Source organism: Argopecten irradians, chromosome 1 (genome assembly GCF_041381155.1).
Source record: "Argopecten irradians isolate NY chromosome 1, Ai_NY, whole genome shotgun sequence".
Taxonomy (NCBI): Eukaryota; Metazoa; Mollusca; class Bivalvia; order Pectinida; family Pectinidae; genus Argopecten; species Argopecten irradians.
Window position 1 is genome coordinate 40,079,476 of NC_091134.1, and position 18,224 is coordinate 40,097,699.

At 34.8% G+C, this 18,224-nt stretch overlaps 1 protein-coding gene across 1 annotated transcript; it reads right to left on the minus strand.

Annotated features, from left to right (window-relative positions):
- Positions 1 to 128: 128 nt before the first annotated feature.
- LOC138327612 (protein FAM221A-like) lies at positions 129 to 11,212 on the minus strand. Its single transcript, XM_069273861.1, has 8 exons — positions 10,857 to 11,212; positions 9,901 to 9,979; positions 9,644 to 9,738; positions 9,275 to 9,465; positions 5,803 to 6,015; positions 3,379 to 3,492; positions 2,977 to 3,092; positions 129 to 2,602 (listed from the first exon to the last, which is right to left on the minus strand). Exons 1-8 carry the CDS (start codon positions 10,931 to 10,933, stop codon positions 2,513 to 2,515), a joined length of 975 nt encoding a protein of 324 aa, XP_069129962.1. The 5' UTR covers positions 10,934 to 11,212; the 3' UTR covers positions 129 to 2,512.
- Between the last annotated feature and the right edge of the window lie 7,012 nt (positions 11,213 to 18,224).

The window sequence follows — 18,224 nt, forward strand, 5'->3', positions numbered from 1 at the left end:
CATTTTCTTACAAAACATATTTAAGCGCCAAATCTCGGGCATGAAATTCGCTTAAATATCATTACGGTAGGCTGAGATATGAACATTTACAGTTGATATACTAGAAAAAGACGTATAACACAATACGATTCTCTTTCGTGTGTCTTGGGACGCATTTATGGCAACAAAATCTCAAATATCACAGGGATATAAAATGTTTTAGATCATCTAAAAAGTACATGTAAAAACAATTATCAATCTGGTGCGATTGAACTAAAAGCAAGCTGCACGTTGATGTATAGAAATAATACCTGGTTAAAATACATGACACATTCCAACACAATTGTCCAATATACATATATGTATAGCATTGGAGAAATAATGATTATATTAACATTATAATCAAATCTATAAACTGAACTGTATTGATAAATAGTAACAAATAGCATGTTAAGTCATCATATAGTAAAGTGTCAGTTAAGAAAATCAGTTACCTTAATGAATTATTTGATGAAGTGTGTAATGGAAATAACAGCCTTTAAAGTATCTCTAGCATACATTCAAAACATCTTATTTAATTCTAAAACAGTATAGCATGATATCGATCTGAATAACTATACAGATTTGTATTCTCTAGCTTAAATGTTACATTTTCCTTCTGTTATCACAAATTGACATTAATGATGAACGCAAAATGAGATGTCACCATTATACGTAGCGGTGCTGACTATTTTGTATTTTGTTCTAGAATTCCACTAACGTCATAACTTCAATCACGTTCTATTGTAATGGTGGGAATATCTGGTTCTTTTTGAGTAATTATATGTAATTGGGTATTTCAATACCTGAAACAGTAATACCTGTACAGTATGCATACGGGTGCATCCATTCATTTCCAAAATTTAGCTTAGACTGTCTCAAATGACAGCAATTGGTCGTATTCACCGGAAAATCATACTAATGTCAAACCTTAGAATGACATATAATTACAAATGGCAGCCATTTACACATCATATGTCATGTAGTCATATAATAACAATGCGCTGTAAACGTGGGCATTTTCGCGTGGGTTTATCAAAGTCTCATGCCTTTACTTCAGACAAACAAGAACAAGAATATATTTTGCAGTTCCAATACTTAATTACCACTGTGCATATTCGCAGAATATTGTAATGATTGACATCAACAGATTTTCCCATATTATGGAGATATAACGCCAAATCCGAGTGTACCCTAAATAAACAGCGAATCGGTTTATGATGAGAGTACACTAAGATATTTGTGTTATATCTCCATAACATTAAAAAATCTTTTCAAATAAATCCTTATAATTCTATTTACTGAAGTCATTGTCTTCAAAATTCAAAATTCCTATTTTGGAACTCTTCTTTCTATGAAATCATTAAGACGTTATCTCAGAAAATCAGAAGCGACGTTACAAATGGCGACATCATATATTTCCTTTATAGGCTGACAACGTAAATGTTTAAGCTTTTGATAGGTAGTCAAATTTTGCTTTCGTGTCAAAACAGGTGTTGATTGTTACGCTAAGTCAGCTTTCAAACTATTCGCAGCAAAAAGATGTTCAAGTTATACATCTTAAATAACGAAGTTATTTGTACATATTACGAAGTTATTTATACATCTTAAATAACGAAGTTATTGATACATCTTAAATAACGAAGTTATTCATAAGTAAAATTAATGTTTGCACTAGTTAAACATTTTATAGAATTGGAATATGTGAAAATGTCCATGCCGTGAATAATTCTACTTTAATAGTATCGCCAGTAGCCTTCTGATTCATACTATACATGGTGTACAATAGAAAAACCAAGAATTAAAGCATGACTTCCACTGATCTTAATACATGTATTTAAATACTGTGATATCAAAGAAAATACTTGACTAGACAATGAAATACTGTGCATTTTTATGATTACATAAGTATCAAAACGTGAGAAGATATGCTAACATTTCATATTTACTTAAAGGACTCGCTCACAATCAGACTCCTCCCACCATTTCTCCTTATACTGAGTATCCACCATATGCTATGTTCTGAGTTTATGCTTAAGTTCCCAATTTGATCATTCTATGAGATTAACAAAACAATTTTATCATTCTGTAAGATAAACAAACGTGGTAATGCTGGTGGAACAAGTAATATTTTCCACAAGATCTTATACATGTAATAAGCTTTATCTAAAAGTAAATTAACCTTAAAGTAAATCACTGCGAAAATCTCATTACAATAAGGCCAAAAAAATATGTCTGTTTAGGGTTACCCGACTGACCCTAAGTTTTTAACGCCGACCCTGTTTTTCCCCCCACTATTCTACAAAAAAAAACAAAAGTCGGGATTTCGATCTCAGACTCCGGTTCCGGCCATTATTTTAGAGTGAAAGACAAAATCCTCCCGACCTACCGATCCTATTTTTTCTGCCAATGTAACCCTAAACAGACATTTCTTGGACCTAAGTGATACCAGACTATCAGGAACTGGATTTATACTAAAAAAGGTTTAAAAACATTATTTAGGAGGCGGTTTGGTTGTTCTCTTTCCCACAGACCTAGAGGCGGGAAGTGCCTTTGCTCGCCCTCTTGCTCGCTCCGCTTTTTGCTAAACACAAACAATGATGGAATTTCATTTAAGTAAACAGCTAAGATAGCTGTTCAGAAGACAAAATGACATTCTAACACCGAAAATAAGACTCTATCTATCTATATATATATGCAGCTCTTTTATCATTCTTGGATTCGTCAGTTAGATTATGAAGAATAAGTGTTAATAATAACAAAGCAACAATGGAGAACGGAAAAGACTTATTCTCCTGTTTATGTATTTAAATCTAGTGAACTTTCGAATTATTTTAATGTATTTCAGTCAATATTGGCTATATAAAATAACATATAATATAAAGTATCTCATATCAAATGTAATATAAACATCTCGTAATTTGTTTCTTCTCCTCCAAAATTTGAGACAGAACTTACCCTTTCTTGATATCTTCGTTCAAAGTAGTCCATATCAGTTTCCCCTGGACGTCTCATGGCCGACATACGCTCGGCCAGATCAGCGTCCGTCTCGTCTGAACCTCCTGCCGCACCTCCTGAGTAACAAACCATGTTAACAACATGATGACAGATATCTCTTGTGTTGTCATTAACAGTCAAATATCATTATCTCGAAGTCGGTAAATCTTTGCAAAACTTATAATTATCCCGGTATCATTCAAATTAAGTAAGATAATTGTAAAGTTTGTTTGACACTAAAGAAATACTTCGACTAAAGCAAGGTTCGAGTTGTAGGAATTCGAATAGCCGAGTGTCCGTTATTTCTTATCTGTACCACTAACTAGATCAATCATCAAGTTAGTAAAATTGATTATACATTACCTGCTAGCGCTCTTTGCTTCATCTGATGATGTTTGATAGATTGGACATTTCCTCGTAAGAAGGGATGATCCGCTGCTGTTATAGGCTGGTCAAGGAACTCTAATGGTGGAGCACCTGTTTAAGCAAAAATAAACACAATACATCCAGCACAATATAAAGATTGAGTCAGATGTGGAGCAACCTCCTTAAGGTACCTTTACTCACAATGATTCTCATGAGTGTTTTATTGCTGGCTAAGTGGATGTGAGGTAAGTCGTTATCTATTTGTTCTTACCACTACCAGTAACCTTGGATGCTTAGTTCTGCTATCGATGTGACAGTTCCATTAGGATGCTGCAAAGTCTGGGCATCAAACTTATTTTAATGGAATACTAACTTAAAATACCTACAAGTAATATTGAGTAAGGATTGTCATCAACTCTAACTGAAACTTTACTCCATTCGATCATTCCTTTGTATATCCTTTCTATTCTCCGTTTCAGCTTTACGACAACAGTACCAGACGTTTCGTCTACTTTCATTATGGAAAAGAAAAAATCAGGTATATAGCAATGAATTATAAGAAACATATTGCAAAAACACACTAACGGTTCTAAAATGGTTCATTATTTTGTATTGAAGAAAACACTTTCGGATGGCCAACGCTATGTTGAAATTGGGTAAACCTTCAAAGAAACGTTTGTCATAACTATTAGAACGTTAACGAACCCTGTGTTTATCAACACGGGTTTGTTTCCATATGAAGCGACGTAAGTTGAAGAGAATATTGGAATAGGTATGTGGCGTAACATAGACAATTGAGTGCTTCAATTTCACCTACCATAATAGAGGGACAAATTAAGACCCCAACATTTAAATATCACGATGTTACTATTTTTAGAGCTACAAACTGAACATTCTAAATCATAAGTTTTCGATGCAAAGATTTCCATGTTTAAAAAAAGAGGACATCCCTTGTTTTGAAATGGCTAATAGGGTGTTAAAATTAAACAGCGTTGGAAAGATGGATTTTCTAGAGTAGTGAGAAGCATAGTGAAAAGTTATTAAAAGTATCAAATCATCAAAATTCCTGAATTTTTGTCTGTCGGAAACTGCGAAATCGAAATCATTTATTTACGTTGAATTAAGATTTCCCTCGACATACGGTACAGATTATGTCACCAATAGAAGGCTATTATAACACTTGACCTGTAATCACTTTGTAGTTTTTATTTCTATTGAGAATCTCAACACTTTCCAAATTGAATGAAAGTAATTTAACATTCTATACGAATGGTTTTGAACCAAGAAGTGCTTGTGTTATTGTTCCTTTGTCCTTGAAGATAAGATCTACATAATACAACGGGTAAAAATCTATGATCTGCATTAAAATATAGCTGCACTCTATTTAAAATTCCTTAATAGAATATCGACCCAAACAGGATAGTATTTGTAAATCGATTATTTAAAGAATGGGAATCAATAGTAATACCAAGGTGAACAACTCAGACCAGCAATGGAAAAAAGGGTTGTTTTTTTCAATAGTGTTTCAACATGAGAACTTCATCAACAAAACCAAACATAACAGAGTTTAAGGCTCGAGTGAACTGTCATTCACCCAATATGATATTAACATGACTAATATGTTTTTGGAATCTAAGCCATATAACTTTCACAATAACATGTTCCGGCCTCAGAAATAGAAGAGTTTATCAGCGGTTTAGGGATTTATGGGTAAACTGGTATAACATGAAATTACGACTGTGTATTTATTAACGTTAATGTTCTGATTTTTTTGTGATTGCACTAATGTGGTAACCATGACAATAATACCGAGAATGCACAATTTTGCACCAAAATCAGGAAAGATGTATATGACCTGCGCCTCTATGCATTCAGTTACCAATCTTTATATACCGGTGATTGATATTTGCAGAGCGCTGGACAGCACAAAACACTTTACAATCAGCTTTTCATACATATATATGTTTAATGATAATTTTTTTAATCCATGCAGTAATGTTCTTTGCATAGAACTGAAGTATACCAGATTTAACAATACTTCAAAAACATACATCTGCAATGATGGGAGTCACAAAATCTAATGCATGAAATCTTTATAATATAATGCAACTGTAGAATGTTTAGCAATAACACTCAAACCTTATCAATAACAGAAGGCAAGATCATCGTAAAACGTAATGCTATCCGAGAATTGAAGTTTAATGAACTCAAATGGAGTGAAAGTTGAAGTTGACAAAATAATTTAAATGAACCAGATATTTGAGTTACCTGAATAAAATTTTCAGTTTACAAGGTTAAAATGTACAAAAAGGCAGAACTTTCATATATTAAAACTGAATTACCTATATCTGAACTTGTGAATTTGACTCTTTGTAAATTTAAAACAATTTAAAAATAGTTAAAATGTACATGAAGACTGACCTGTCCCACTTGGGTCCAGTCTCATGTAGCCGTCCATTAGGGATGAGAAACCGGTCAGTCCACCCATGGCCTGGTAGGGGACACCATCCTGACCAACAGGATGACCTCTGGCTACTCTCTCTTCTTTGGTTTCTACTATCATGTGATGGGCATTGTATGGTTCTCCACAACCACAGGTGTAGGAACTTTTAAAGCCTGTACATTTACAGCCACCTACAATAACACCACAGTACATTAATAGCCACATACAATTTTACAAAACATATTTACAGCCACATACAGTAACACAACAACACTTTTATGCAAATATCATAACAAAACATATTTACAGCAATATAAAAAATACAACACATTTACAGCCATCTCCGCAATAATACAACACATTTACAGCCACAATATCACAAAACATTTACAGATACATAAAATTACACAACATGTTGACAGCAACATACAATAACACAACACATTGACAGCAACATATAATAACACAACACATTGACAGCCACATACAATAACACAACACATTTACAGTCACATTCATTACCACAACACATTTACAGCCACATTCATTACAACTACACATTTACAGTCACATACATTACCACAACACATTAACAGTCACTTTCATTACCACAACATATTTACTGCCACATTCAAAACCACAATACATTTACAGGCACATAAAATAACACAACACATTTACAGCACCATAAAATAACACAACACATTGACAGCCACGTACATTCCCACAACACATTTACAGTCACATACATTACCACAACACATTAACAGCAACTTACATAACCACAACATATTTAGAGCCACATTCAAAACCACAACATATTTACTTTCACATTCAAACAGCCACATACAACAACACAACACATTTACAGCACCATAAAATAACACAACACATTAACAGCCACCTTCAAAACCACAAAACATTTACAGTCACTTTCAAAACCACAGTTAACACATTTATAGCCCCTTACAATAACACAACACATTTACAGCCACCTTCAAGAACAACAAAACATTTACAGCCACATATTTATCACAACACATTTAGAGTCATCTTCAAAACCACAAAACATTTAAAGTTTTACAGCCACATACATTACCATAACACATCTATATCCACATACAGTAACACAACAACAAGCATACCAGAATAACAAATATGGGAGCAGTTTTTCATAAAATTACTGTACAGAATAAGCCATATATCAATTTGCAAAAAACATCAATAAAGAAAAATACACAGTTTTCATATTTGCAGTCTACATTTAATTTTTTGTAAGTTCCTAGAAATGGGGGCGTGCTTATAGAGATGGGAACGGTTATTGGGTTGAAATCAAATAAACCTATCAAGGTTTTAATATTTACAAACTATCCTCCCCTTCTTTTCCATCCCATAATTTTTGTATGAAGGTAGTTTGTAGCTTGCCTCACCTGTTTTACACTTGTACCTGTTTTTATACCTGATTAAGTGTTTTGTAGCTTGCCTCACCTGTTTTACACTTGTACAGGTGTTTTGCAGCATACTTCACCCATTTTATACATATGTGACTGTTTTGTAGCTTGTCACACCTGTTTTACACCTGTGCAAGTGTTTTGTAGCTTGTAATACCTGTTTTACACCTGTACAAGTGTTTTGTAGCTTGCCTCACCTGTTATTATACCTGATTAAGTGTTTTGTAGCTTGCCTCACCTGATTTACACTTGTACGGGTGTTTTGCAGCATCCTTCACCCATTTCATACATATGTGACTGTTTTGTAGCTTGTAACACCTGTTTTACACCTGTGCAAGTGTTTTAAAGCTTGTCTCACCTGTTTTACTCCTGTATGAGTGTTTTGTGGTTTGCCTCAAATGTTTTACACTTGTACGGGTGTTTTGCAGCATGCTTCACCCATTTTATACATATGTGACTGTTTTGTAGCTTGTAACACCTGTTTTACACCTGTGCAAATGTTTTAAAGCTTGTCTCACCTGTTTTACTCCTGTATGAGTGTTTTGTGGCTTGCCTCACCTGTTTTACACTTGTATGGATGTTTTGTAGCTTGTCACACCTGTTTTACACCTGTGCAAGTGTTTTGTAGCTTGCCTCATCTGTTTTACACTTGAATGGGTGTTTTGTAGCTTGTCTCACCTGTTTTACTCCTGTATGAGTGTTTTGTAGCTTGCCTCAACTGTTTTACTCCTGTATGAGTGTTTTGTGGCATGCCTAATCTGTTTTACACTTGTATGGGTGTTTTGTAGCTTGTCTCACCTGTTTTACTCTTGAATGAGTGTTTTGTGGCATGCCTCACCTGTTCTACACTTGTACAGGTGTTTTGCAGCTTGTCACACCTGTTTTACACATGTACAAGTGTTTTGTAGCTTGCCTCACCTGTTTTACTCCTGTATAAGTGTTTTGTGGCATACCTCATCTGTTTTACACTTGTACAGGTGTTTTGTAGCTTGTCTCACCTGTTTTACACCTGATTAAGTGTTTTGTAGCTTGCCTCACCTGTTTTACACTTGTACGGGTGTTTTGCAGCATCCTTCACCCATTTTATACATATGTGACTGTTTTGTAGCTTGTAACACCTGTTTTACACCTGTGCAAGTGTTTTAAAGCTTGTCTCACCTGTTTTACTCCTGTATGAGTGTTTTCTGGCTTGCCTCAAATGTTTTACACTTGTACGGGTGTTTTTCAGCATGCTTCACCCATTTTATACATATGTGACTGTTTTGTAGCTTGTTATACCTGTTTTACACCTGTGCAAATGTTTTAAAACTTGTCTCATCTGTTTTACTCCTGTATGAGTGTTTTGTGGCTTGCCTCAGCTGTTTAACACTTGTATGGATGTTTTGTAGCTTGTCACACCTGTTTTACACCTGTGCAAGTGTTTTGTAGCTTGCCTCATCTGTTTTACACTTGAATGGGTGTTTTGTAGCTTGTCTCACCTGTTTTACTCCTGTATGAGTGTTTTGTAGCTTGCCTCAACTGTTTTACTCCTGTATGAGTGTTTTGTGGCATGCCTAATCTGTTTTACACTTGTATGGGTGTTTTGTAGCTTGTCTCACCTGTTTTACTCTTGAATGAGTGTTTTGTGGCATGCCTCACCTGTTCTACACTTGTACAGGTGTTTTGCAGCTTGTCACACCTGTTTTACACATGTACAAGTGTTTTGTAGCTTGCCTCACCTGTTTTACTCCTGTATGAGTGTTTTGTGGCATACCTCATCTGTTTTACACTTGTACAGGTGTTTTGTAGCTTGCCTCACCTGTTTTACTCCTGTATGAGTGTTTTGTGGCATACCTCATCTGTTTTACACTTGTACAGGTGTTTTGTAGCTTGTCTCACCTGTTTTACACCTGTACAAGTGTTTTGTAGCTTGCCTCACCTGTTTTTACTCCTGTATGAGTGTTTTGTGACATGCTTCACCTGTTTTACACTTGTACAGGTGCTTTGTAGCTTGTCTCACCTGTTTTACACTTGTATGGGTGTTTTGTAGCATGATCATCTGAGAAGTGTTTACAGGTACACCTAAGAGCCATACTGCCATTGCGAGGCACATAATGGTAGGAAACACAGCCACATCCCTTCACCTTACAGGGCAACAGTATTGGCCGATCATCTGGTATCTTCTCAAAATCTGTCTTGTGACTAGAGTATCTAAAAACAAAAGTTGAAATTTTAAAATTTTATTATCTATCTATTATATATGAGTTCCATTTCTTAAAATTGCATTTAATTCACACATATGAATCATCAAACAGTATATTTTCAAAACTGAATTTTCTTTGATTGACAATGAAAGGTATTTTATTAAAAATATGATATTTTGACTTACTTATGTGTACAAAAACAACTTGTTTCTGGTCCCACCAGTTTACAGTCCATCCCACTGGGTGCAGCCCATGCTGTGAATATTCTGTTCTTTAACCGCTGTAAAGACAACAAATCAGAAATTATAATAGCATAACAGAAAAATATAGATAGATTAATTCAATTGAAAAATATCATTCAGCTAAGGCATAAAATGAGGTGATTTTAGTAAAAATAAATCTTGTACTCAATATACAAATTTTACTGTTACTTTATCCTTACCATTGGCAGAACTTTTTTCTTGTAAGCTTCATACTGATCTGGTGTAAACATAACACCACCGTCATCATCTCCGACAATCCTGGAATGTGGTAAAGCAATTTTAAGCTAATATTTTATACAACTCTGTAGTAATAACATTGTAACAGGAACGAGACTGGCCCAGTTTGTTAATAACTACAAACTACACCCAGCTCCCTACCTGTGTGTTTCAACCCAGGTTCGTAGGGTTTTGCTTGATTTTTGCCGGTGAAGGAAAACGAGACAAATACTTTTAACATGTAACAATATTTGATTTATAACGACATATTACATATTACATATTAATCAATGTATTACACAAGACGTAGGGCCCAACAAAGACGAGACTTACACATATATTTACAAAATATCCCCTGACAACCCCTCCATACCCCACCTACAACCCTACCATCCTAAACCTATAACCCACCTCTATTTAAAACCTGTTTGGTCCAGGAACTCAATCCTTCATTACACCGCAATGAAATGGACAGAACACCTCTATATATACCCGACTATAACAATACATGCACGATCAACCAATACGAAGACGGAACACAACACACGCACTCTTACAGCTAGCACAGGACCATGACACGATATATATTCCCATGAAACACAAACTATTTACAAGCCCTGCTACAACATGTAAACAGTGTAGACTAGCTACATACATGTAAGTATTTTGTACATGTATACATTGTACAGTGTATATGTAGCTACAATGTACACAGTAGATGTATTCTACATTGTATATGTCTATGTTTATTTTATTTTATTTACAGGACATCAACCTTAATATGTGGTAAAACGTACAGTAATAGAAAAGGATATAATAAATCGGTACAGTGTTTGTACATGTAAAATATTAGGTACAGATTGTGTACTCTACTACCACAGTACATGTACAATTAACAGCAAATTTTACTCAACCGTACCGTTTATATTCCAGGTAAGCATCAACTGAAGCTCCAGCATTTCCTCCGAATTTCAAATGATACTGTCTGTCTGCCATCTCTGATTGTTCAATGTGGCAAAGTAAAGTTATAGATGAAATAGGTCCGTCACTTGGCGTCAGTCTGTCAGTGCCAGTGTTAACGTTACATGTGTATCACGAAATGAAAGAAAATGTGCAACAAAGATCTTTCATTTTGTTCTGTGTTGTGATGATATAAGTTATGGCTAAGCTCACACAAAGAAACACTTATTCGCCAATGGAAAAAAAAATACCACTGTCACCACAGAACACTTTCTTAGATTGACGATCCCGCTTGCACAGCAGAGCTAGCAACATGTAAACAGGAAATGTAAGGGGGGCAACTCTAATTTCACTTAGCGGCGCGCAGATGGTTTGTTACTTCCTGGACTTTTTTATTATCTAAAAACCATCTTAATAACAAATGAATAAATGACTGGGCTGATTAAATTTATTTTTTTTTATCTGAGTTTATAATATTGTTTTATCTTATCCAGAGATTCAAAAGCAAATCTCTGTCTTATCTTATTAATAAATTTTATTACTACCATCCTCTGGACATTAATTAATATTTTAACATGAAAACATTAAAACAAACGTGAACGATTTCATAAACGGTAAACTATAGCTTTGTTAGCAGTAATAATAACTGTAAAAGAAGTCATGTGATATCCATGCACAAATTAAAAAACTAAACTACAATGTAAGTGCGTAAGCATCATGTATAAATATATGAAATAAAAAAAATGGCTAGAATATCATTATTCCTTTTATTAATAATACGGCCCAAAATGAGATACAATAGATCAATATATTGCTTGCATGATTTGGACGCAAATCATTTACTCAGAGCGGTGTATGAAATTGTTTGAAACGTTTTTGTTGCGTCAATCCAAATATGAAAAATTTGCTGAAAATTACCATTTTTGAGCTTAAAATCTTGTTTTTTTTCATTTCTTAGGTACAAATCGCAACATACATGTATATTGGATTATTTGGTCCTGATATGTATTTGCTGTTCTATTGTGGTCATTATAATGAAACCTCATTTGTCTACTTCAGTTGAAAAATGTCAATGTCATGACTATTTTTCATTTTTTAGTGAAATTCGAGATGGTGGTCATTTCGATGACGTCATAATTAACCGGAACTTATACAATGTTAACATTGTTGTTTTTGTTGTTATTTAAGGAATGATTTTTATTTTTTGTTGTTTACTGGTGTGTAAACTGCATTTTTTGGACAGATATTTTAAATGACGCGCGTCAGCGCGTCATGTTGAAATATTTGTACAAAAAATGCAGTTTACACACCAGTAAACAACAAAAAATTAAAAACATTCCTTATATTTACATTTCGACCGACCATTTCATTTAAATTTAGTGTTCCGGTGAAATAAAGTTTCGTTTTTTCAACGTTATACGATTGATGGAACAGCTGAGTAATTGATGGAATCGCGAAACAGCTGGCTCCAATTTGGCGGGAAAATGTGTCAAGCTCCGGGAGTAAATAAAATATAGTTCCACAATAACTTTATCGTTTTAAATCTATTTATTCCATATGATTTCATTTTTTTATATTTTTTTAATATTAACACAATGCTTTCCATTGCATTCAAACTGATGTTGATATCGAACCTATGGCATGGCATATATTTAGGCCTAACCGGATGCGCATTCACATAAGGTCGGAAGTCAGTGTTTCGGTTTGTGTTCTTGCGCAGCAGCTCCTCTGCGTTTACGCAAGTGTAAACGATTGCTCGGTTAGTAAGGTTATATAGGAAAGTGAAAACGGAAATACATTGTTGTTTTTGTTGTTATTGTTGTTTAAACTGATTTATAAGTGGACGAAAAGCTGATTAGAAATAATAATTTGCCGTTGGAAAACATTTTTGCTGCGTCAAGCAAAACATGAAAAAGTTACTAAAAAAATACCATTTTTGAGCTTAAAATCCCATTTTTTCATTTCCTGCGTAAAAATCACTACATATATTGGATAATTTGGTCCTGGTATGTATTTGTTGGTCTATTGTGGTCATTTTGATACCTCATTTGTGTACTCGGTTAAAAAATGTCAATGTTAGGACTATTTTTCATTTTTTAGTGAAATTCGCGATGGCGGCCATCTTGATGACGTCATAACCGGAAGTTCATCCAAACTTATGCAGAGAGTGGTTGGATAATATCAGGAATGAATTATTTAGGTTAGGGCTAGGATATTTATGGAAAGCTGTTCATATTGACTCTTTTAATGAGAGTACTGAACATAATTAAAATTCGAATGGTTGATAATTTTTGACTTTATTGTTTCGAATTTATCAATTCGTCACCTAAGTGTTCTTTATACAAATAGATCTAATAGTTTTTTAGAAAAAAAAAAATAGCGGTCTTGCACGTGTTGGGTGTATCTGTACTATGTATATGTGTCTAGATCTGTGTGCTAAATATCCATGTTATTGTATAACATAGATTTGTTGCACTGTATATATTCATGCACCTTTTCTGATGAACCAAGAGGTTCAAAGAAGATGCAATGTCTTTCGTGGTTTCTGCGTTCACAACTGATTCTGGCTAACCGTTCCAGACATTACCAATCACATTCATCTTCCCTGTTTTGGTGGATATTGGTGTCTTATTTTATCATCTTTACATTTGCTATAACTGCTGATTTATATTTCATTAGATTTAGACTTCTGTGTGATGTTGCATAAATTTGTATTGTAGATGAAATGTTTTTTGGTATATGATATACAATTAATGAATAATTATTCTTATACATGTATCTCGTCGATACTTTTTTCTCTTGAAACAGTTTATAATACATGTAAAGCAAGGTTTTAAGTTAACTCTCCATATTAGGTCAATGCTTGTTTGACTTTAAAACGATGGCACATTATAATATTTTCTTGCATTTACAAATGATGTATGGACAGTTAACTTAAAGTGTAATTAAAGCCGTCTACACCCGGCTTGATTGGCCTTCCCGTGTATTTGCCCTGACGCAGATGTATATTTACGTACGTTTGTCTGTTTCCTTCGTTGGTGGGTAGATCGGCGGTCCCTAATATGGCTAGATGACCTCTCATAGGATACACCCACCAGCGATTGTTTCCTTGAGGACCCCTTTTTGATGTGGTATGAGTGATTAGTCGGTGACGAGTTTGAGAAATGATGGATGATGCTGAATCGGTGAGTGAACTGGAGAGAGGGGAGTAATGGAATGGAATGGACCAGAGAGAGAGAGAATGTCTGATGATGAGAGTTAAAATAGATAGAGAAGGAATAGAAAAAGCAGTCGCACGATGTGTCATGCGTAGACTATTTAAAAAAAATATCGCTGTATATATCATCACTGTTGCTGGATATTGTACAACATGTACTTGTGTTATGATCATTTATTTCATTACAAATGGTTATGCTAAGACACGATGTAAATTATCCGCCTAAAAATTGTACAAAATAACTGTATTTCACAACTGCTGATATAGCTAACCGATATCAACTTTATCTTATTATATCTAAAAGGTTGTTTTTTTTTTTTTTTTTTTTACAGTACAAATATTTTATTCCCCCCAGCTAAGTATGATGTGTATATACATTTGTGGCATTGTAACAAATGTATATACACATCGGTAATTTGGTGAGAGCTGCCAGGGTTGGGGTGCCCTGGGGTCAACTCCCCGAACAATAATGTCCTCGCACAGGAGGGCTCTCGCACAGCATGCATCAATTCATCAATTTAAACAATAAATATAATTTTAGAGCCATTATAGTTAAAGGGAAAAAAGGAAAAAACTTTTTAAGAAAATTACTTGTGTATTGAGTATTCTGTTCACATTAAGATGTGGAATTTAATTGTTTTGGGTGGAGTGAATAAAACATTTGTATATACAAACAAAATCTAGCACAAAAAGACACACATACACACACACACATATATAAAGAATTATAGACAATACACAAACAAAACAAAAAAGATTCAAATCATACATATTTAAGTACTACAACATAAAAACATCATACAAACATAGATTGGCATATTTCAAGAACTATTCAAAAATATATTTCCAATTGATCCATATTTGATCAAATTTCTCAATACATCCATTTTTAATTGACAGCTTTTTTTCAACATCATATTTTGTTAACAAAAACTCACTCAAACCTTGCATATTTATGTTTTGTTTTTTTCTTGATACAGAAAAAATATAAAACTTCATATAAAGAATAATAAAATTGAGAGGTATTGAAAAAAATTCAGTCTCACCAAACAGAATTGTTTCTAATTTAAATTCCACCACATTATTAGTTTTTTCATATATTTTTCTTTTCATACCTTGCCATATTTCAAAAGATTTTTGACAATACCAAAAAACATGTTCTATGGTTTCAACTTCTGTATTACAGATATTACATATATTATTTTCAGAAATATTTATAATTTTTAAGTAATTATTCAAAGGGAGTATACGGTGCTGTAATCTATACTGGAACCATTGTATTGATGTATCTTTGGTAATTAGAAAAAGTATTTTATATTTGTTTTTCCAGTGTATGTTTCTAAAGACAGCTTGTTGCTTCCATTTCTGCTCTGATGTTATCAAACCTTTATTTTTTTCAATTAAACAAAGATACATGTCTTTACATCCCTTAATACTTTTAAATAAAATATGAATATGGCTAGGTATGAATGGTCTATCTAGTTTATTTAACATACTAAGGTTTAAATTTAGATTCTTACATATTTTCTTGATACAACTGCATATACTTCGATAAAGCAAAAAAATTTCTGATTCTATACCGAATCTTTGTTTGAAATCATTAAAAGAAAGAAAATTATTCTCTTGGTCTAATAAATCACAAACATTTCGAACACTCTTATCAAACCATTTTTTGTTAAAAAAGGATTTATTATCAATGCAAAAATAGGGTTGTACCATAAAGGAAGTCTTAAAAATTCTGAAGAAGTTTTCACCTGTACTGCTTCAGATACCCTAACCCATGCCTGGAAAACATGCATCCAAAATGTATTATTTGTTTTATGGTTTTTGATAAAATCAGTTCCTAAATCAGATACATATGATATTGGGAAGTGTTGCGATTGTTTCCTTGAGGACCCCTTTTTGATGTGGTATGAGTGATTAGTCGGTGACGAGTTTGAGAAATGATGGATGATGCTGAATCGGTGAGTGAACTGGAGAGAGGGGAGTAATGGAATGGAATGGACCAGAGTGAGAGAGAGAGAATGTCTGATGATGAGAGTTAAAATAGATAGAGAAGGAATAGAAAAAGCAGTCGCACGATGTGTCATGCGTAGACTATTTAAAAAAAAATATCGCTGTATAAATCATCACTGTTGCTGGATATTGTACAACATGTACTTGTGTTATGATCATTTATTTCATTACAAATGGTTATGCTAAGACACGATGTAAATTATCCGCCTAAAAATTGTACAAAATAACTGTATTTCACAACTGCTGATATAGCTAACCGATATCAACTTTATCTTATTATATCTAAAAGTTGATTTGTATTACAATAGAGATATTGGAAACAAATTAACATTAATAGTCTAGTACTTACCTACAAAACGATTTACTTATAAAGAGTAAACATATATATGATAACAGGGACCTTGAATACTAAATATTAATAACCTAGATGTACTAACAATATTGATAACGCGTAGATAGATAATCTGGTGGATAATATTTATATTTGGTATAGGTCATTGTATGTAATATTTATCTGTCAGCATACCAGCGAGACAACTCAGGTAGCCTTCAGTGACATTGATCTGTTTGACCTGTCTGATAATTATTTTATCGGTCTGATAGATACCTTATCGCCGGAGATTTCCGCTGATATATTTTTCTTTATTTTGTCCCAAAACGAGAGATATTTTTTGGCGATTTTAACAATGTCATGCGAAATCAAAAACACAGCGAGTGTTCAAGCATAGTTATCATAATTACTCTACGTAAACTGAGGAGGGACGATACTGAATGCCGATATATACATATCATCGCCCGTGTACTTGTATGATCACAGACGAATTTTCAGACAGTTTTTGTGGAAATCAGCATTGAAGTATGCGCTGGCAGAAATTGGTCAGCATCCAAGGCAGTCAGCGAAGCAGAGAGCCGATTGCGACACAAAGACATCGTGGGGACAATCGCTGTAGGGAGACAGGGCCTTGGAGCAGCTAAAACCACTCTCTGGAAGAAAGCAGATGTCGCAGAGAGGCAAACATTGGAACAGAAGGAGATAAGAAGTGGTGAAAAAGACAGACTAAAGCAGTGGAACTGGGCGTTCAGGGGGCCTGGACAAGGTGGGACACAGAACCACGTGTACTGTCATGGACAGAAATCTGGGAGTATCCGCAATTCCAACTGCAATTTCTCCTCCGTTCTGTGTATAATGTACTATCAACACCAGCAAATCTCCATAGATGGGACCTTGCAGAAACACCAGACTGCACTCTGTGTGGACAGAGAGGAACTCTGCAACATATCCTCACCTCCTGTAATGTGGTCTTAGCACAGGGAATATATACATGGCGCCACAACGAAGTCCTAAGGGAGCTGGCAGATATTTTAGAGAAAGAACGCAAGAACACTAGGTCCAATCAACCAAGGCCCATTCATACACAGATTAGGTTTGTGAGGGAGGGGAAAAGAAGAACGTCAAGATCAGAGAAATCAACCTGAATCATCAGCCAGCCAGGGGACTGGAGATTGGCTGTAGATCTCAACCAAAGTTTCCGGATGTTGTTCCCACCAACCTCAGACCGGATATGGTTCTTTGGTCACCAGGATCATTGAGCTTACAGTCCCATGGGAGGAAAGGTGTAGTGAAGCACACGAAAGAAAGAGGACAAAGTATGAGGCACTGCTGCTGAAACGTAGGGAACGGGGCTGGCAGACATAAAGCTACCATGTCGAGGTTGATTGCAGAGGCTTCCCTGCACAGTCTGTGTGGAGAATACTATCTGCACTAGGGTGGGCGGGTAGGACTAGAAGGGCAGCAGTGCAGAGGATGGCCAAGACAGCAGAACGAGCTTCATGCTGGGTGTGGATGAGGAAAGACACCAGTAGCTGGACACCCACCACCGACGCGCAGTGACTGATCACCACTGTGGACCCACCATCCTGAGAGTGTACCGAGTAAGGGGTCGAAACACTCGATAAGGGATGGCCTCGACTGTGTATAGGTAATTGACCTACTTACTCATTTTAGTGAAGACATATTTACAGGTTTTGCAGCAAATGATACATTTCACATTCAATTTATTAAGCTGATCATCCTTTAAAAAATTGTATCACCCA